At 41.5% G+C, this 22,061-nt stretch overlaps 1 protein-coding gene across 2 annotated transcripts; it reads right to left on the bottom strand.

Moving 5' to 3' along the window:
- Positions 1–235: 235 nt before the first annotated feature.
- Positions 236–14,564, bottom strand: LOC131486230 (sulfotransferase 1C2). Of its 2 annotated transcripts, none has more exons than XM_058686352.1 (7): positions 14,414–14,564; positions 13,855–13,980; positions 7,912–8,009; positions 4,075–4,201; positions 3,547–3,641; positions 3,235–3,415; positions 236–552 (listed from the first exon to the last, which is right to left on the bottom strand). In XM_058686352.1, the coding sequence occupies exons 1-7, from the start codon at positions 14,562–14,564 to the stop codon at positions 440–442; spliced, it is 891 nt and encodes a 296-aa protein (XP_058542335.1). In that variant the 3' UTR covers positions 236–439. The 2 variants fall into 2 exon arrangements, with proteins under 2 accessions (XP_058542335.1, XP_058542336.1); XM_058686353.1 differs by lacking the exon at positions 236–552 and adding an exon at positions 2,498–2,610.
- Between the last annotated feature and the right edge of the window lie 7,497 nt (positions 14,565–22,061).

Below are 22,061 nucleotides of genomic sequence, written 5' to 3'. Positions count from 1 at the left end.
TATTTGCATATTTACACCCAAGGTATTTTATATTACACACTAGAAAACTAGGATGCACTTTCCAGAATAATGGAGACCTAAAAAAAAAATCTTTGCAGTATTCAAGTCTTTATTTTATATATTTTATTTTATTTTATTTTATTTTATTTTACTTTGTTTTGTTTTGTTTTGTTTTACTTTACTTTATTTTATTTTATTTTATTTTATTTTATTTTATTTTATTTATTAAGCCATTTTATTTCTTACTTTGGAAAGGATGGTTGAGAAAATAAGCATTAGACATAATCCTTTTGAAAAATGAGGTTGGTAATAATCACAGAGACAGTGGTACCACAATTGTATATTTTTACAATATGCTTTCAGAGATTCTTTGGGCTTGACTGAAGGATTGAAGATAGCTTCCCCATTCTTGTCATCTACCTTTCTATGTACATCTTGTTCAGAGTTCCATGCAGAAATTTATTGAGGTTCCTTCCATCTTTTGTCTGTAGATTTCATCAAATCTTTCACTCTGAACCACAGTGAAGTGGTTTTTCCAATCCCCCACAGTTCCTAGAAGAGGAAAACCAAGCTCGACAACACGTTTGCCTTTCTCCCCCTCCCCATCGATGCCTACACTTCCACCTGCAGTCCTCTGATCTAAGAAGGACCCTAGCATGCTCTGCACAGGGGGTGGACTCTTAGCTAGAGTGGATAATTGCCTCAAAGGTGCTGGTGCTTGGCCTCACTTGTGATATATTCACATAATGGACCAATGCACAGAAATGACACAGGCCAATGGAGGAATCTCAGACGTTACACTGAGTGATAGACACAACACACAAGAAGGTACCTACTGTATGATTTCATTTATATGCAGTCTAAGAACGGGCAAAATCAATCTGTAGTGATAGAAATTAGAACGGTGGTTGTATCTGAGGGTAGAGATTAACTGGGGTGCTGGTTATATGGGTGTATACATTTTTTAATATATTGAACTGCATATTTCAGAGTTTGAATTTTTTGGTAAGTTACTTCTCAATTAAAAAAAAAAACTTTTGGGAAAAATGTCATTGAGACACTGGATATGTATGAGCTTTTTCACCAACTAGTAACTACTAAAATAATGTTAAAAAGGGGAAATACTCTATATCTCCGCAGTGCCTCTTCTGAAAATTTGTGCAACAGAAATAAAAGCATCAGGACATAACGTGCATACAAAGATGTTTACTATAACATTATTCATAAAGATAAAATATTAAAAAAAATAAACTGTGGTATCTTTCACTAGGGGAATAGTTGAATGAGTTATGATGCATCTATGCTTCGGCATAACATGAGACCACTAAAAACAGTGAGCTATATGGACCCACATCTTGCTCTGGAGGGATGTCTGATATTCTGGCAAATGAAGGTGTGAAGTATGACCACATTTGGGTTTTAGCCTTCACCATGTTCTATATTTTTGTTTGCATATGTATGAGCCTGAGGGAAGGAAGGTGTATAGAAAGATAAGTTTGTCTGGATCTGAAGAAGGGCTACTTGCCAAATCTTCACCATTGATTATCTGAAGAGAAAAGGAATGGCATTTTTTGGTTTGCTGCACTAGCATGGGATGATGCTGTAAATTCAAAAATGCAACAAAATAAAGTAATAAATTAAAAAAAGAAGAAAAGTTGCAAAGCAGTAGTATACCATGGTTCCTCTGTTGTGCAAAAGAAGTCTGTGTTCTTAAATAGAAAGGGAGCCATACTACTGGTGGCTACTTCTGTGGGGCAGGGTTTTGGTGAAGAAAAAAAAATTTTTTTCATTAAAAATGCAATTCCATATTGATCTAATTTTTTTTACAATTATATATATTACTTTTTTTTTTTAATTTTTTTTAACGTTTATTTATTTTTGAGACAGAGAGAGACAGAGCATGAACAGGGGAGGAGCAGAGAGAGAGGGAGACACAGAATCTGAAACAGGCTCCAGGCTCTGAGCTGTCAGCACAGAGCCGACGCGGGGCTCGAACTCACGGACCGTGAGATCATGACCTGAGCCGAAGTCAGACGCTTAACCGACCGAGCCACCCAGGCGCCCCGATATATATTACTTTTTAAATAAAAAATGATAAGGCTTTTTTTCCTCAAAAAATATTAGCTGGAGCCAATTAGAATTCCTGTTTTGGGAAGTAGAACTAAAAAATTAAGACAATGAAGCAGTGCTCAGTAGCAGTGATAGTTGGAAGTCATGATGGCCCATGTGTGGGCCATCATCAAGACCAAGCTATGAGCAGGGGTGTCTGGGTGGCTAGTTGGTTAAGTGTCTGACTCTGGCTCAGGTCACAATCTCAGAGTCTGTGAGTTCAAGCGCTGTGTCGGGCTCTGTGCTGATAGCTCAGAGCCTGAAGTCTGCTTCAGATTCTGTGTCTCCCTCTCTCTCTGCCCCTCCGCCACTCTCCCTCTGTCTCTCTTACTCTCAAAAGTAAATAAACATAAAAAATAATTTAATAATAAATAAAGACCAACCTATGAGAAGAAGCCAAGTCAGCAGAAGCTATAAAGTAGAAGTGTAATGGGCAGAGTGACAGGAAGCTGGTCAGTGGAGGAAAGCACTCCTAGCAGATATGTGAAGGGCAGCTGAGTCCTGTAAGGGATGAAGCCTTCTAGCAAAAAGCTGTACCCTCCTGCTGCCGAGGCTCTTACTCTGAGATCCAGGGATCCCCACAAGGTCTAGACCAATGGTGGCTCCTGCTCTTAACTACCTGCAAGACTGCATTTCTCTTATACCTCTGCCTGACTTCTCCTAACAAACCCATTTCTTACAACCAAATACGCCAGAGAGCTCTCTTCTGTAACAAGATTAAATCCCCACCTTATTAGTGGCATATTATTTTTAATAGGCTAAGTGTATTGTCTTGAAATTAATAAAACCTAACATCTTCTTGGGGCACTTGGGTGGCTCAGTTGGTTGAGCCAATGACTTTGGCTCAGGTCATGATCTCGCAGTTTGTGAGTTGGAACTCCACATCGGGCTCTGTGCTGACAGCTCAGAGCCTGGAGCCTGCTTCGCATTCTGTGTCTCCCCCTCTCTCTACCCACCCCCACCACTCACACTCTGTGTCTGTCTCTCAATAATAAATAAATTTTAAAGAAAAAAATTAAAAAAAAAACCCTAACGTCTTCTTGATAAGAGGCAGACAGATATTACTAGACAAACTGAGTGTTTGGTTTATACTTATATTTATATAGTATTTGAGGCCACACACACCTTTTCTCATGAAGGGGGAAATGGACTGGTCCAGGATGGATTTGGGAACTGTAGATCGATTTGTCATGGGATTTTCTTTCATTTTCTCAAATGATGTCTCTTGGACAATTTTATCTAGCACTGTTTCATGCAAGCTCTTTCCCATGAACTGCATCACTTTCTGAATTTCTTGCTTTGGGTCCTGTGGTGAGGGTAACATTGCATTGGAATGGAAGATGGTATCAGGACACACATAAATTCTTCAGGGTGTCCCTCCCAGAGGTGCAGCCCTGAAAGAGCCTAGAATGATTTTTCTGAAGGGCCATTACTCACCCGTTTTATGTCCTCAAAGAAGAGGAAGAGAATCTGGTATCTGTTTTTCATCTCCCACCATCCCTTTACATGGTCATACCAGGAACCCCAGCCCACTGCAACAGACACAAGAAACATAACACTCTACATAGGGATCACCCAAAGTCCCAGATATATCCTGAGTCCTGATCTGTTTGACTTAGAGGGTGATATTGTATGGTATAGCTCTGGGGTAATTTATCCCAACATGCTACCTAAAATGGATTCATATTTATTGTGTATAATCACATATGCCCTGATATTGGAACAAGGATACTCTTTGGAATGGGGGTGACTCTATGGGTCAGGTAACCTGGGGTAAAGGCTTTCAAATTGGGTGAGAGATATTTGCTGGGACTATGGGTATTCACTCTGAGCTCAGGCAGCCTGCCCTTCTCAGTCCCAGTCTGAGGTAGGACACATATAAGGAGGAACACAACCTTCTAAGGAATCAAATGATTCCTAGATACCTGGATTGGGAACCCAAAGATGTGAAGGATTATCCTTTACCTTTCCCATTGATGAAGGTTTCAAAATACTCTTCCCAGGTGCCAGGGTCAGGAAGCATTTGATTCATCCTTTGAAAATGGTAGTAGGAAACCATGCAGTCTTTGGCATTTCGAGCTACATAAAGGAACTTTGGGGTGACAATAGAGGAGGGTAAAAGATGGTATGAAAAGTGAATTTTCACAGAATTCACTCAGTTTGAGCCATGCCAATGGTGGCCACACACACCTGCCTCAGCTCTCCTGTGCTGACAGTTCGACTTGGCCATGACCTCCTCCTCCTCTGGCTGTCCCCTGCTTCTCTGCTGATTGTCCTCTTTATCCAAACTCAGTCTTGTTAAGTAGCCTGATTCTTGCTTGCCCCTTTAGTGTCAGAGTCCAATCGTTCTCTAGCAACTATGACCTCCCGTCACACAGAAACTACCACATGCATGTGCTGATGATCCTCCCAACATCTCATCTCAGTTTCCCGGAGAAGCAGGATGACGTCTCGGTCTTATTTCTTTCCTGTTCTCATCAACTCTATTATTTTCATCTTGAATCACTTCAGGTCTTGCCCTACAAAGCATCCTGTTTAGGTTTCATTTTGACCCCAACCTTGTCTCCTACCCTCCCAGCCTTTCACTTTAACCAAATATGACCTTTAATGATTGCTAAGTACTCAACTCACATTCTGACAGCATCAATCCTGAGCTGGTCTCATTGACTGGTCACCTTAGATCCATAACTAGTCATTTCAATGTTGTTTGTTTGTTTGTTTGTTTGTTTGTTTTTACCCTAAAACAGTTCTCAACTAGGAATGATTTTGCCCACTGGGGGACATTTGGCAATGTCTGGAGGTATTTTTTGTTGTCACAACAGGGGGTGGCAGTGCTACTGGCATCTAATGAGTAGAGGCTAGGGATGTTGCTCAACATTTTACAGTGTACAGGGCAGCCCCCTGCCTCTCCACCCAAAAGAATTATCTGGCCCAAAATGTCAGTAGTGCTACTTCCTATATTCTGATGCTTTGACATCCTGGGGCTTTGCTAACCCTGGATGGACTGCCCCTGCCAGGTTTAGCAGGTTACTAGAGATAGTAACAACTCACAATCACTTATCACTCCACCAGTCTGGAGCCTACATCTCAAACACCTCCCTTATTGGGCTCTCACACTCTGTGCCACTATCCATCTGCTCTAATCACCCCAGGGCCAGGACCACAAAAGCAGAAGCATCATCCCTTCTGCCCCAGAGACTGCAGAAATCACCCAAACTACCCAATCCTAAACCTGCTTACCTGCCTCACCCATTCCTTCCTTCGGAAACCAGAATAAAGGCTCTTGACCACATGTTACCCTTGCTCCCTCTGCCTCCTGACTGACCCTGGTGCTTCCTAGGCGTGAGAAGTTTAAAAAAAAATCCACCTGAATTCTTAGGCTTTTTAATTTCTGGTTGGCTAATCATTTAATTAATCTTCCTATCTTATTTCTCACTTCCAGCCACAAGGCTCTCCCTTCCCTCCTCAAAACTTCATCCCATTTCCCCCAACAGGTTCATTTATTCTCTCTTTTGTGGTGTCCGTTCTGCACTTCACCTGTTGTTGAATTTGTGTGTGTGAGTGTATTATTAGCTTTTTTTAGTTCAGAAATTGAAAGGGCTAGAAAGAAAGGGACTAAGTAACAGTGTGAAATAGCCACAGGTAATTAAGAACACGTTTTTTGGAAGGTGCATGACAATAAGTGGCGACAAAAGCTATTTCTGTGGCAATCTCACATCCCACAAACACTGACAAGAAATTTGATTGTCAGGGCTTGGGTTCTACTTCCAGTTTTGGGGTCGTGGTTCAGGTCTGAGGAACACCATCTTTCTAACACTGGTGGTTTTTATCCGAAAGCAGAGACCATGGTGGTGGAGCTTAAGGCCACAAACCCGGAGACAACGAGAGGGAGAGAGGAAGGCTTGGCTTGTGAGGGTCAGTCCTGCAGGCGCAGATTCGCGATGGGGTCCTAGTGCACAGCAGGAGCGGATACCCTCCCTCAGGCAGAGGACCCAGAAGCAAGTGGGGAGATGAAGTGGGACGGGGCGCCTCCTCTCTAACCCACGGCGGTCTCTCTGTCCCCGTGGCCACCCTGCTGCAGCCAGCCCAGGCACCCTGGCCCTTCTGGGGCCTCGGCGGCCCCTCGGAGGCACCACGTGCTGTGCCCTCCCAGGTCCATGTGAGAGAGCCACCGCAGGTGTTGGCAAATCAGAGAGCTTTGGTTGGATTTTTATAGCAGATGCTTATATATTGTTTCAGTCACAGAAATCCTGATTATTTGTTTAACTTAATAAAAATTATGCTTTAAAAATAGCATCTTATTCCCTTCTTTGATTTTTGATTCAATCTTTCATTTTTCTTACACAACTTATATTTCTATATCTGGTCATTTTGATATCTGAAGTCCTTGAGGTCCAACCCTGCTGTTTGTTCTTTCTGCAGACTCTTTCTCTTGCTGGCTTGTTCCTTTTGTTGTTGTTGTTGTTGTTCAGTTTATTTGTTTGGTTGGTTTTTAATATATTTTTAGCTTATTCCTTTGTATATTTTGTAATGTGAGATGGTCGACTCAAGACGGAGCACTGCAAGCAGAAGGTATGCCCCCCTCCCCCCGACCATCCCATGTTTGTGTTTGCTGGTCATCCTGGGGATGCTACCAATGGAACCACCTTATACAGTTTCTCAGCATGGGGCTTCTTGGACACTGCAAGAAGTGCAGCTTGAATTTCCTCCTTTGAAGAGGAGACTTTCAAAATGTGGCCACACATTTTTAGGGAAGCTGAGAGCCCAGGTCAACACAGAGAGACTTCTGTCCATTGACAGTGAAGCCCTTCAGCTGTCCCAGCTTGGGCTCCTTACTTTTCTGGTTCCTTCTGCTCTGGGATTTGCCCCTGTGCAGCCATTGAAACTCACGCTGCTGCATTCTCCAGGTCATCAAATACCCACAGGACAGCTACGGTGTCAGTGACCTCTCTGAGTTCCAGTGCCTTCTTCATTGTGGGACTGAGGGATTTCCTCAACTGTATCTGGATCTCAGTTACACATTTACAAGGAAACCTGTCATTTGTTATGTGTAATTGCTAAGTGTTTTATACAAGAGGTTTCAGGGTGTTTAGTCTTAACATAATCCCAGAAATGGAGGTTCTTGTTCCCTTATATAACTTTACTGAAAGGACCCACATAATCGCTATTGTTCCCTAGAAATACACCCTTCCTAGCCCTTTGTTCCCTTCATTCCCACCTTTGAGAAAACTTCCTTAACATCGCTGGCTGACACCTTAGTTTCTTTCCTTGACCTAATTCATTTGTTATTCATTCAGCAAACACATTTTGAATGTCCTCTATGTGCCAGGAACTGATTAGACGCTGAATACAGAATAAATAAAGTCCCAGAAGCAGTAAAGCTAAGAGCCCAGAGTTTACTAGAGGTTAAGGCCAACTGCTCCCCTCAAGAAACACTGCTCCATCTATTTACCCTTTTAAACAATCATCAGGGTTTTTTTCTCCTCACTTTTTCTTCTGTCCTCTATTATGAGAATTCCATTGCCCACACCCTTGGATCAACTGTGGACACTCACTATCTCTTGTTCTCTCCAAAAATTCGTCTGTACCTTCAAACAATCCACATCTTATTTGAAAACATTCAGGTGAATATCCTGCTGAGTATAGAAGTTTACGTTTTCTCTTATTGCTGATCAACAGCAATACTGCAGAGATAGCGGAGAAGTAAACATGATGGCAGTGTTGTGAGTTAGGGTCTGGCGGATTTGCTCTCAGGAGGGTTAGTCTTCCCGCCTGTCCCCAGGGAAGCTATTGCTGTCTTACCTTGCAGTTATTTCCCCAGAAAGATGGAGGCAAGAGCTGAACTGGAAGGTGAGTCCTTAGTATCCGTGGAGAGGGCATTGCTTTGGCTTTTTCCACCCCTTTGAAGTAAATCAAGAGGAAACATCTGTGTAATACAAGTACTGCATGGGGGAACTTATATTCTTGGCTCTGTCCAGAATGTCCCATCACCCCCCACCCCCATCTTTCTGCTTATCTCTTGACTTCCTTTGGGATTTCATAATAAGATTATTTATTTTACCATCACTTCTGTAGACTCAAACAGCTTGAGAGTTGGAAGGGAGCTTAGATTAATTTACTCTGTCACTTCTAGGATGTGGAGACAGAAGCTGAGAAGGGACAAGTGAGTTTTTATTGTAGCAGAGCCAGGGGGAACCAGAGTGCAGGCTTCTCTTGCCTCCCAGCCAGTGCCCACCCCTGTGTGTCTGCAACAGGCTGCCCATGTACTTGGCCCATGTGCTAGTCACTTGTTTCATCTCTAAAAACATATGTACTTGTCACATGAGTTGTGATTTCCACTCTGTCCTCTAAAACACTGACTAGACACTTGCTCTGTGCAATCATTGTGTTAGACTGACGTAGGGGATGTGAGATAATAGAAAATTTATATTTGTCTCTGCTTCTGCTTCTCGGCACAGAATTCCTGAAACCCCTATAATTTCCTGGGTGATAAGGGTGCCCTGCTTTTTGAAAAAAGTTTTTTTTAATGATTATTTATTTTTGAGAGAGACAGAGAGAGAGAGAGAGAGAGAGAGGAAGTGCATGAGCAAAGAAGGGGCAGAGAGAGAGATGAAGACACAGAATTGGAAGCAGGCCCCAGGCTCTGAGCTGTCAGCACAGAGCCCAATGCAGGGCTTGAACTCATGAGGTGTCAGATCATGACCTGAACTGAAGTTGGATGCTTAACCAACGGAACCACCCAGGCACCCCAGGGTGTCCTGTTCTAATGAGCTGACTCTAAGTGGGCTCCTGGATGGAGGCTGGTCACTAGCAAGACCAGCCATGATTAGAAGCTTGGAATTTTCAGCCTTATCCCCCATTCTCCAGAGAGGGAGGAAGGGCTGAAAATGGAGTGATAGATCATACCTGCACGATGAAGCCTCCATTAAGTCCCTAAAGTCTGGGGTTTGGAGAGCTTCTGGGTTGGTGAACACATGGATACTGGGGAGAGTGCTGCTGCTTTTGAGCAGCTCAGACCATGTGCCTCTTCTGTTTGGAAACCTTCTATACTAAAGGTGGTTTTTCACACTTGCTCCCCAAGCTATGTGTTTGAGGTAGGGGATTCAAGGTGGAGTTGAAAGGATGTGTTTCATTCTGGTCATCTTTGGTTTTGCTTATTTTATATATTTTGAACCCCTAATAATTTTTTTTAAAACTTGTGGCAAGATACACGTAAAGTAAAATTTTCCATCTTAACTCTTTTAAAGAGTACAGTTCAGTAGTGCTAATTGCATTCATGTTGTTGTGCAACCAATCTGCTTAAACACTGTACCTTTTAAACACTAATTCCCCATTCCACCCTTCCCCAGCACTGGCAGCCACCATTCTTTCTGATTCTATGAATTTGATTCCTGTAGATACCTAATATAAGTGGAATCATACAATGTTTGTCTTTTTTTGGTGACTGGCTTATTCCACTTAGCATAATGTCCTTAAGGTTCATCCTTGTTGTAGCAGGTATCAGAATTTCCTTCCTTTTTAAGACTGAATAATCTTTCATTGCATGTATGTATCACATTTTACTCATCCATTCATCTGTCCTGGACACTTGGGTTTCTTCCATCCTTGGCTATTGTGAATGATGCTTCTATGAATGATGCTTCTCTAGTCTCTGTCTTTAATTCTTTAGGGAATATACACAGAGGTGGAATTATTGATTCATATGGTCCCAATAATTAAAAAAAATTCTGGTACTGAAAAGAAAAATTAGCAAGCTACTGGTCTATAGTTAAAGCCCATATTCCTTAGCAAGACTGTGAAATTGTCCTGCGTCTAGCTCCTTTCCTCAGCTTCCATCGTGTCTCCTGCTCACATGTTACCCTTCAGAGCTATTTACACTTGTTCTGCTTCTCCAGGTCTCTTGTCTTCCTTGCCTATATCTTTGGGCACCTGGTTCGTCCCAGTCACTTTTTAGAGTCTCTCCAGACACTTCCACTGCTAGCAATATAGTGTTCCAGACACTATGAAGACCTCTTCTGTTGTAAAGCACCTGTAAAATCTGATTAAAACACCACAAACATCCTTTAAATGCATAAACCAATCTCGCAAGAAACTAAGAAGGCTCCCCAGGGGCCCAAGTGTAGAGGGACTTGCAAGACAGGGAGGTGAGAAGGAAGAAGAAGATAAGGTTGTGATGACCTGAGCATGTTTGCCCCTCAGATCCTGGGCTCAATGACCCCTGTGTGGGAAGGGGGCTGGTAGTCTTGGGTTTTCATCCTCTTACATGCAACCCTCCCAGCAGGCTTGACCTAGCTCCAGCTTCAAACTTTGCTCCCAAAGAACCCCTACAATAGACAGAGATTCTGCAGGTTTAGGGCTTTACATGGAGCATTCCACCCATGTTTTATTTCACAGATTCAAGTAAATTATATGTTTTCTCCTTCTCTGTCTCTCTCTGTCTCTTATCAGTGCTTCAGGAGAGCTGGTTGGGGTGGTCTCATTTCCTGGGCACTCTGCCATGAGTGCTCAGCCTCAGGGGGTGAGAAGTGCAGGGGAGAGTGTCCATGAACACACCTCAGGTCATAAAGTCATTCCCGAGCCTGCCCCGTGGAAGAAGAGGGCCAATGGAGTAATTTTTGGCCCTCATCATCTGCATGAGAAGCTTGCAGTCTGGTAGGAAAAACACAGCAACAGCAGCAGTAGCAGCTTGTCATTGCAGGTGTCAGCTTCTCCAGGCATTGGTTTTCAGGCACGTTCTTCACCCTGCTGATGGTGTCCTATGCTAACCTCTACCCAACATACCCACTCCTTGTCATCATATGGTCTGCCTTTGCCTCCTCCATTGGATCATGAACTATTGAAGGCAAGTGGAGGTATGGAGTCATATATGCAGCCCAGGGCCTGTAGTATAAGTTCTTGTTGAGCTGTAGGAGTTATTTCTAGATCTCACCTATATACAGTTCTCTCTCTCTCTCTCACACACACACACACACACGCACCTTTTCAAATTCTTCCCGGCCTTGCTTTTATTAGGTCATATATGCAATGCTTTAGATGTCAAACAGCTCTGTTGCTAGGAGTTGGTGGGAGAGTAGGAGGGCTCCTGGGAGGGAAACTGACCATGCGGGACACAAACTTCCATTACATCCAGGAGTGTCCGCTCACTCTTGAACCCTCTGAGGGTGGTTGGTATACTTGACCAACACCCATCAGTCTATTTCAGCAACCATATTACCCTCCTAATGGTAGCCCTCACCTCAGGTGGCAGGGACCATCTGCTCTTAAATAAAACTACTGCTTAGCTGAGTCTTCACCCAGCCTCTGTCTGTTTATAGCTGGAAAGACCATAACCCTTTTCAGTGTTTATCACATCTTTGGACATGGGGCACCTTGTTTTTTTTTTAATTATTTATTTATTGTTGAGAGAGACAGAGAGATTGAGAGAGAGAACAGGGGAGGGGCAGAGAGAGAGAGGGAAACACAGAATCAGAAGCAGGCTCCAGGGTCTGAGCTGTCAGCACAGAGCCTCATGTGGCGTTCAAACTCAAGAACTTGAGTCAAAGTCAGACGTTTAACTGACTGAGCCACCCAGGCACCCCAAGGGCACCTTGTTTTGTAAAGATCCATCTTGATTTCTGTATGATGTGCCATGCTGGGCTATTGGTTATTATCCTTTCTTGAATTCTGTAGCTACTGGCATTGCCTTGAGAGAAGCTCTATCCTGCTTTTTATGCTGACTTAACAATAGCATATGCTTATGCTGGATACTCTGCTCCCCCACTGCCAAGAATGCCTCACTAGAAATCATGTTTAGGATTTTTTCCCTCTCCTTAATCTCCCAGATTCTCAGAGGTAAGATGATAGTGGCTGGGGTTGAATGTAGAAATAAGATTAAAAAATGGGTTTGGATGACCAGGGAACACATGCCGTTGTGGGGCAAGGGATTTAGCCTAAGAGGTGATCGGGAATACCTAACACTTAAATGGTATCTACTCTGTGCCAGGTGTTGTTCTAAGCTTTTGACACATATTAACTCATTTAATCCCTACAATGACTTTTTAAAGTAGGCACCAATTCTATTGACATTTTGCAGCGGAGACAATTGTAACACAGAGAAGGTAACTTGCTAAAGGTCACTGAGCTGAGTGAGTGATGGCATCAGGATCTAAACCCTTGTTGTCTTTATTCCTTATACCATCCTGCTGCTCAAGGGATCAAAGGACCAGACACCAACAAAAAATGGAAGGCCCTGGCTACACACAGAGTGGGGTCACAGTTAAGCAGGCAGAGAGTACTCTGCGTGCAGTGTCAGAGACTCACAGGTAGTTCAGAGCAGCGATCAGACCAGGCACTGGATTGCTAAACTAGTGAATAACCAGACAGACAGGAATTGAGGGTCAAAGGAGTCTGAGTGGCTAGGCAAGTAGAACCAGAAGGACAAGAAAGTACCTAAGGCTATTCTAACTTGGACACAAGTTTAAGGTTTGATGGGCATCAGATAAGGAACTTCTCTATCACAAGGCATTGGTAGCTCCGTCCACAATTGGTTCAACACTAGAGTTGTTCTGCCTATGATATTGCAGCTCTAGCTAGTTGTGTTTCCAGTTTTTCATTGTGCTGTCCTATGCAATACTGAAATAGCAAAGTAGGTCTTCCTCTTATCCTTGTTCTGTAACATGCTTTCAGCAGCTGCCAGTTACCTGGAATGGCTTCTTTTGCCTTCTGGTTGCCCTTTTTTTTTTTTTTTTTTTTTTTATTTCAAGAAGTGTATTGAATTCCAAGAAGTTCTGGTTGTCTTTTTGTCTTTTTTTGTGTGTGTGTTTTGAATACTCAATTCTAGGTTGAGTATTACCCTAAAAAAGTCTCCCTACAGAACAGAAATAGTTGGCTGCAAACGCATTATTTTTGATGATTATCTGTCACTTTCTTGGCTGCTCTGGGATTTTGTATGGGTGGAGTAAGGAGAGGAGAGAGTGCAAATTGTTTCATAAATAGCTCTCTACCTTCTCTGTGTGTTCTATAGCGTGATGGTCAGAGGGAGCATTTAAGAAGAAAATAAGGCAACTCCTTTTTACTTAGATTCACTTTTGGCAAATAATTTTAGGTAATATGTAGAAAGAATCAGAGAGGGAGAAAGGAGGAAGAGAGAGGAAGAGAAAGGGATAAGGAGAGCCACTGGAATGCCCTTCAGTAGGTGAATGGATAAATTGTGGTAAATCTAAGCAATGGAATATTAGCACTGAAAAGAAACGAGCTATCATGCCATGAAAATACATGGAGGAAACTTAAATGCACATTGCTGAGTGAGAGAAGCCTGTCTAAAAAGGCCACATACTGTATGATTCCAACTATATGATATTCTGGAAAAGGAAAAACTGGAAAGAGTAAACAGATTAGTGGTTGTCAGGGTTGGGGAGAGAGGGAGGGATGAACGAGTGGAGCACAGAGAATTTTTAGGGCAGTGGAGCTACTCTGTGTGGTATTACAGTGCTGGATCCAGGTCATTATACATTGGTCCAAACTCATAGAATGTACAACATCCAGAGCAAACACTGGGCTTTGGGTGATTATGATGTGTCAGTGTAGGTTCATCAATTGAAACAAATGCACCATCTGGGGGAGGGGGTAGATATTGATAATGGAGGAGGCTATGCATGTGCGGAAAATCTCTGTGAGTCTACTTTGTTGTAAATCTAACACTGCTCTAAAAAAAATCTTAAAAGAAGAAAAAGGATGGAATCATAGCAATAATGGGGGAACTCTCACCAGAAGGCTGGGGTGGCCGAGCCCACTCAATGAATGGATGGCGGTGTTGAATTATGGCTCTCTGACATTTCTCCACATCTCCATTCTGCTCAATCATGTCCACAATTTCCTGAATCCACGTGGTCCCTGGGGCCCAAATGGAAAGGGTGAGATATAGAAACTGGTTAGACAATCTGTCTTAAGTGTCCTGGGTGAAAAAGGAGATGTGGAGACTGATGGTATTTGGTTCAACCTCCCCTCAGGTCAGGATCCTGTCCTGAACGTCCATGTGGGAAAACCCCACAAGGTCTCTATGGACAGAAGGAGCTGCATGACGTTGTCACCCAAAAGCAATCCATAATAGAGCACAACAGGCTGGGTCTTCTAAAGCCATTATGCTTGACCCTAATAAACCCAGGGACATTAGGCATCCCAAGATTGCCTCATCATGGAATAGCGAGAAGGAGCAGCTTTCCTTGAACGAGTGAGTGCACTGTATCAAGGGGGATTATAACTGACATGAGCAGCCCTTTCTTACTCCACAGGCTGAAGTTTGGTTGTCCCCTAACCCCACAGTCACCTGATTTAGGGTAGGTACAGATGAGGAGATCATCTGGCTTGGCCTCAAAGTTCTGGATCTGGCTCCAGTTGTCCACAGTGCTAGCCTGCAGGGGGATCCCTGCCACCTCTCTCAGTTGTAGCTGTGTCCTCAACTCTGTGGTCAGGGCCATACTGTCTTGCAATGGGAGGGGGAGTCCCTGTGGGCACAGGATAGAGGACTTTTAAAACAATTGCGGTAAAATACACATAACATAAAATTTACCATTTTAACCATTTTTAAGTATCCAGTTCAGTGGTATTAAGTACATTCTCATTGTTGTGCAGCCATCACCAACATCCATGTCTAGAACTTTTTAATCTTCCCAAAATGAAACTACACCATTAAACACCAACTCCCCATAGTTCTTTTCCCCTATCCCCTTCTACTTTTTCTATGAATTTGTCTACACTAGGTCCCTCATGTGAATGGAATCATACAATATTTGTCCTTTTGTGACTGGCTTATTTTACTTAGGATAATATCTCCAAAGTTTATCCACGTTGTACAATGTGTCAGAATTTCACTCCTTTTTGAGGCTGAAAAACATCCCACTGTGTGACAAAAACTACATTTTGCTTTTCATTCATCCATGTATGGACATTTAGATTGCTTCTAATGTTTGACTTTTGTGAATAATGCTGTTATGAACATGGGTATTTAAATATTTCTTCAAGATCCTACTTTCAATTCTTTGCGGTATATACCCAGAAATGGAATTGTTAGATCATATGGTAATTTTATGCTTAATTTTTTGAGAAATTGCCATGCTGTTTTCCACAGTACATAGTATACTATTTAACATTCTCACCAGAAAGGAACAAGGGTTCCAATTTCTTCACATCTTCAACAATATTTGTTATTTTCTGTTTATTTTATTTATTAAGTATATGTTTAAAATGTTTTTAATTTCTAGAATAGTCATTCTAATAGGTATGTGGTGATATTTCATGTTGTTTTGATTTTCATTTCCTTAATGATTAATGATGTTGAGCATCTTTTCATGTGCCTATTTGTCATTCATATATCTCTTTTGGAGAAATGTCCATTTAAATCTTTAGCCCATTTTTTGAATCAGGTTTTTTGTGTGTTTGGTTCTATTGAAAGAAATGTATGAAATGCACAAAATGAGAAAGCCAGGAGAATGGGCCACTATTACTCCAGAATAATTGGCTACTGCGATCCCAGAAGACATTTATTGCTATTGCTAGTAATTAAATATTACTTAAAAGCTAACATTTATTGAACACTTCAATTTGCATGTGCTGGGATGAGTTCCTTGTATACATAAATTTAACTATTGTATATAAATTCAGTGCCAGGACTTTAGAGTTGAAAGCATCCTTACAGGAAATGTTCCATACTTACTGGAAATTGAATAAGAGAATCTGGCCCAGCCTTTCCAGGCAGTGGGTGAGAGGGAGTTTGTGCTACCATCGTAAGGCTCATTTTCAAGGCTCTACTCTCAGAGTGAGGTAAATCTCTTAGAATGGAGACTATGTTTTAAGAAAATGAAAGATGAACTATTTCCAAAAAAAAATTTCAAGTGTAAGAAACAGCTGGTTTGATGATATGTCAAAGAAGGTAGAGTTTGGATAATATCAAAATTACCATGTGATCAACATTAAGAGGGAGGTGGGAAGAGAACTAACATTTCTTTAAAAAAAATATTTTAGTGTTTATTCATTTTTTGAGAGACAGTGAGAGACAGAGCATGAGTAGGAGAGGGGCAGAGACAGAGGGAGACACAGAATTGGAAGTAGGTTCCAAGCTCTGAGCTGTCAGCACAGAGTCCAATGAGGGGCTCTAACTCACCAACCATGAAAATCATGACCTGAGCTGAAGTTGGACGTTTGACTGAGCCACCCAGGCATCTCAAGAGCTAACATTTCTTACAGGCCTTCTATGTTAGATCTTTTATATACTTTTCTTTTCTCTTTTAATTCATATCATGATTTTATAATTTATATTCATAAATGTGAGGAAGCTGGGAGTCACATGATCAATAAGTTGTCCAAGGTTGTAGCCAGTGTGTGTCTGCAAATTCCAGATTCCTTTAAAAAAGATTAGCTCTCTTGTTTTTTATTGTGAGTGTATATATGTACCAGAAAATTTGGAATAAGACCAAATGTATGAAGAAAAATTATTATTTTAATGTTTTTATGTTTTTTTCAAATATATATTGATATGTCTATATTGAGGGGCACACACAATTATAATCTACAATATAAACATATTCCAAAAAAGATGGGATTCAGAGAGCTTCTCAGCTGATGAACACGTGGAGGTGCTGGAAGCATGGTACCCCTGGAGAAAGCATGGAAACTCATGCCCCTTCCCACACACCTTTCCCTATGCATCTTTCCCATCTGGCTGTTCCTGAGTTATATCCTTTTCTAGTAATCCAGTAATATATTAAGTGAAGTGTTTTCCCAAGTTCTATGAGCCATTCTAGCAAATGAATTAAATTCATGGAAGGGGTCATGGGGACCTTCAACCTAAAGGTAGTTGGTTAGTGGGGTGACTAGGTGGCTCAGCTGGTTAAGTGACCCACTCTTGATTTCACCTCAGGTTGTGATCTCATGGTCGTGAGATCAAGCCCCATGTGGAGCTCTGCTCTGAGTGTGAGCCTTCTTTAAGATTCTCTTTCTCCCTCTTCCTCTGCCTCTCCCCCTATTGTGTGCACACTTCCCCATGTCAAAAATAAATTAAAAAAAATAAAATAAAAAGTGGTTGGTTAGAAACACAGGCTGTAATATGAATTTGTGACTGGCATGTGAAGTCAGGGTTGAGGGGAGCAGTCTTGTGGGGACTAAGCCCTTAACCTGTGGGATCTGATGCTATCTCTAGGTAAAGAGTGTCTAAACTGCCAGTATCCAGAAAATCTGAGGATTGTTTGGTAAACCGCCCCAACCCTGCCCCATATCTGGTCCCAGAAGTATAAAGTATGTATGAAGTATGCTACTTAAGTAGCATAAAGGAGAGGCACAGAAAGAGTTCTTCCTTTACAGGCATAAAGGCATAAAATTTCCACTTGAGAAACCAGTTGGAAACTTTGTCATCCCTGCAGGTCAGGGGCCTCCTTTGTGAAGCTGTCTCTGACTCCATGGACAGAAAGAGTTGTCCCTTCTCATGGGATCTTGTAGCATTTTGTGTGTAGATTTTATAGCTCTTACTCCACTGTCCTACAATTACTTATTTTTATTTCTAGCCATCTCGAAGCTCAGGGACCTACCTGGTCTAGTCCCCTTTGTAGGCTCAGCATGTAAGGGAGAGATCCAGGTGGGAAGGAGAGATGATATTATGGGACAGGCATTTTGGAGATTTTTGACTCAGCTTCCTGAATTTCTAGACTTACATTGTTAAGCTGGTATTTGTTGGTTATAAATAACTTTTATTTTTTAGGTTCCTTAAAATATTCTCTGGCTTTAGTTAAGCACTTCTATTTATAGCAATATAGCAGCACCTACATAAAAATTTGAAAAATAAATCAGTGAGTTGAGGATTTCTTTTAAGCCATATTCTTACCTTCAAGTTCCAGCTGAAAATCGGCAGCCCAAAGTCCTGACCAAGGGTCAGTGGACACACAAAATGCATTCCAAGGAAGCAGGGTAGCATTCCCTGGGTATGGCAATTGCAGAGGCTCAAATTACCACTGTGTCTGAGGCATACGGGGCCTTCAGCAGGTAAAGGCCCTTTGGGGGCTCTTGGCATCCATGTGGTAAGTTGGAGCCATTCCTGGAAGAATTAGTCCTGAACAGGAACTAGCCCTGTGACCTGGCCTGATGTGGAAGAAATGTAAACAAGGTCAAATGTGGCTTTGACCACTCTACAAATATCAGCTCCCTTGACTTGATGCAAACTTGAGGGTTGTGTGGATGTTCCTTCCTCTGAATTGGCTTCTCAGTATCTGTGCATGCTCGGTGGATAGCTGAGCTTGGCAGCAGAATCCAGATTTCGAGTTGCTGCAGTTTCTCTGCCTGGCAGAGAATCTAAAACACCTGGGCCTGTGGGAAAACAGGAAGTTGGCTTCAGGAGCAGATGCATCCAGCTCCAGGTAGACTCTTGCTCCTTTGGTGTTCTTTCGTTTGACTTCTTAGCCTGACTCACTGTGAGTGACAGTTCCTGTCTCCAACTGATGTTTTAAGATTAAAACCAGCAATATTAATGAAAACACCTTTCCTAGTACATAGTAAGTGCTTAAAATGCTGGTTCTTCCCAACCTGTATTTAGCCAAGCCTAAATGCAGAGAGGACAGAACCACAGTCTAGAGCTTGGTGTATATCTATTTATACCTTGCCTTGTCCTACATAGGGTGTACTTTTATGGAGGCAAATTATATTCCCTAGTATCCTTGGCTACCTGGAAATTTAATCCATTCTTGTGTTAAATAATCTCTGTTACTGCTATAGTTTTTGCCAACTCCCAACCTTGTTTATGACCCAGTGCTTTTCTTTCTTGAGTTCAAGTGTAACCAGGCATCCTAGCCTCCATTTCTGACAATGTCTTCTTGTATTCTTTGACCGCACCCTCGGATGCTTCTTCACTGACATCTCTGCCTCCTGTTTTCCAAAGGTTTTTTTCTATAATCTCAACCCATTTTTCTTCATTCTGCTCTCTTCTCTTTGACAACCTCACTGATTTCAGTGCTGTTAACTCATGGAACCTTGGATAACTCATAAGTTCCCAGCACTAGCTCGCTATCTTTCTCTGTGAAGTCCCTCATTACCAGCCACCTACTAAGATTCTCCCAATGTCAGAGACACCTGGCGTTGTGTACTTCACTTGCCCCACATTCTCTGCTGTCAAGGTAGCACCATTATCCACACCTGAAGCATCACCTTGGACTAAGGATGGGAAAGCCCCCCTACTTAGCAATGTCAGTTATTAACATATAGTTACTGAACACAAATGTAAGCAGTGAATAAACCCATGGCTCTCAAAGAATTTGCAGTTAAAACTACTGTACATGTCTGCTTCTTCCATATCCACAGCAGATGAAGTGTAACATCACAGAACTTTCTAGCATATCTGCTCACCTCTGGCCTCTTCTTTTCTGGTCTCTGGTGCACTTAGCATATAAATTAAGTTTTATGAGTCCAGATCAAGTTATCCACTGATTGTTTATGGCCCAAAGCTTGAATGCTTTTAACTTAAAGTATCTGATATCAAGATTTGTTATAAAAGCACATTAATTAAGGAAGTATGGTATTTGTGTAAGGACAGACAAGTAGTCTGATGAGACAGAAAGGAGAGTCCTCAAATGGAACCACACAGAGACAGCTATTGAGTTTAGAAGATGGAACTGCAATGGAGAAGAGGAAAGTGTGACCTTTCCAATAAATAGTGCTGGAAATTGGATATCCAGCTGAAAGAAGCTGAATCTTCACCTCATTGTATGCCATACATGAAAACCAGGTCTAGGTGGATTGTAGATCTAAATGTGAAAGGTAAAACAATAAAGGTCTTAGAAGGAAACATGAGAGAACATTTCTATGACCTTTGGAAAAGCCAAGCTTTATTAGATGGGCTAAAACAGACATCCACCATAACGGAAAACAATCACAAAATTGGATTAAATTAAAGTGAAGAACTATGTTCATCGAAAACACATTAAAAGAGTAAAAAACAATCTACACAGGAGGAGGAAGCATTTTTCAAAGACTCATATCCAGATTACATATAGAACTCCTTCAGATCTTTGAGAAAAAGATTAACAGCCCAATAGGAAAATGGGCAAAAGACTCGAATGGGTACTTCACAAATGATGACATGGCCAACAAATACATGAAAAAATACTAACGTCAATAATATCTAGAGAGATAGATTTAATCAATAAATAAATTAAAATTAAAATTAATGAAATAAAAACTTACATCACAAATGCAACTACCCAACCACCAGAATGTGTAAAGATGAAGACCAGGTTTCCCAAGTTTGGGGGATGATGAGTAACTAGGATCCAATTCCACTTGCCTTTTCTTTTATTTTCTTTCTGTTTTTCTGTATTTTCCAAATTTTCTACTGAATTTGTGTTCTTTTGTAATCAGAATATAAAGATATTTTTCTCCAGAGCATATTTTATTTTTTTAAATCCTTCTCAGCTATGCATCTGAAAGCAAAGTTACCAGCAGAATGGAGGGATCTATCCAAATAAATCTGGTGGGTTTGCCCTGATTCCTCAGAGTGCATGGGAGGGTAAACTAAGGGGAACAACTTTTGAATTCTGAAGGAAGAACTTCAGGAACATGTTTTGGGTTCATGCCTCTCAACAAGTAGAGTACGGATGACTTTCATGGTAGCGGGTGATTGTCCCCCTGAGTCTAATAGTTTATGGGGTCAGTGACAGGTCACTGTTGCTCTTTCTTTGGCCTCAGTTCTTCCAGGACTTCCTACTCTGCCAGACTTCTCTCCAGAAATCATTACAGTTGTTGGCTGTCCAGGTACACAGCAGACTTACCTAGCCTGGTATTTTATCTCTGTGTACATCTCCATGATGTGGATGTCAGCCAATGTGAGTAGGATTTTCTTTCTTGACATTATAGTCATAATTCTTCAAGGTGTTTGTGTTCTGGTGAATAAACTTGAATAAACCACCTTAGTTCATTGTTTAGCAGCTTCCTTTCTTTAAATTAAAATCTCTCTTATGACATTAAGGATGATATAATAAGACTTACTATATAACTGGCACTGTTCCAAGAACTTCACAGTTTTTGGTATTTAATTTAGACCTCTAAATTAATGTGGGGTGGATGATACTTTTGTGTCATAGCAGAATGACACTGAAGCACTTGGGTAAATTCCCCACTCTGGATCACAGCAGCAGAGCCACAATTTGAACCCTAGGAAGCTACATCCCTAACACAGGCTTTTAAACAGACTATACCATGTTTAAGTCCATCTACTTCTATAGCATTGTTTCCTGTTGAATGTAGAGTAGCAGCACTAGTACAAAATGAGGAATATTCTGGATTGGGTCATATTTTTTGAGGTCAGAGCTCCAGGCTCAATTTCTGGACACAAAAGTCCTCAGATACTTTCTCATAGCATAGCTTACTTCCGACTCCCTTCCCCATATGTTCCCTGGGCCACATCTCTAAATCACTTATAATTCACCTTCTCCTCCAAAGGAATTGTTTGTTCATCTTTGTGGTCTTGTATGTTAAGTATAAAGGGTGCTTTGATAGTTCAGAGTATGGAGAAATATAACTTTTTAAAAACATTTCTTTCCCAGAGGAACTGAAGAGAGATTTTTCCAAATAAGATGTGCAAATGGCCAACAGACACATGAAAAGATGCTGAAGATCACTCATCATCAGGGAAATACAAATCAAAACCACAATGAGATACCACCTCACACCTTAGAATGGCTATTATCAAATAGACAAGGAATAAAAAGTGTTGGCAAGGATGTGAAGAAAAGGGAACGCTTTTGCACTGTCAGTGGAAATATAAATTGGTGCAGCTACTGTGGAAAACTGTATGGAGGATCCTGAAAACATTAAAGATAGAACTACCATTTGATGCAACAATTCTGTTTCTGGATATATAAAGAAAATGGGGAAAAAAGGATATTGAAGATATATCTACACTCAATGTTTTTTTGAGCATTATTCCCAATAAGCCATGA

Source organism: Neofelis nebulosa, chromosome 9 (genome assembly GCF_028018385.1).
Source record: "Neofelis nebulosa isolate mNeoNeb1 chromosome 9, mNeoNeb1.pri, whole genome shotgun sequence".
Taxonomy (NCBI): domain Eukaryota; kingdom Metazoa; phylum Chordata; class Mammalia; order Carnivora; family Felidae; genus Neofelis; species Neofelis nebulosa.
Note: the sequence above shows the minus strand (reverse complement) of the source record. Positions and strands in the feature narration are given on the sequence as shown.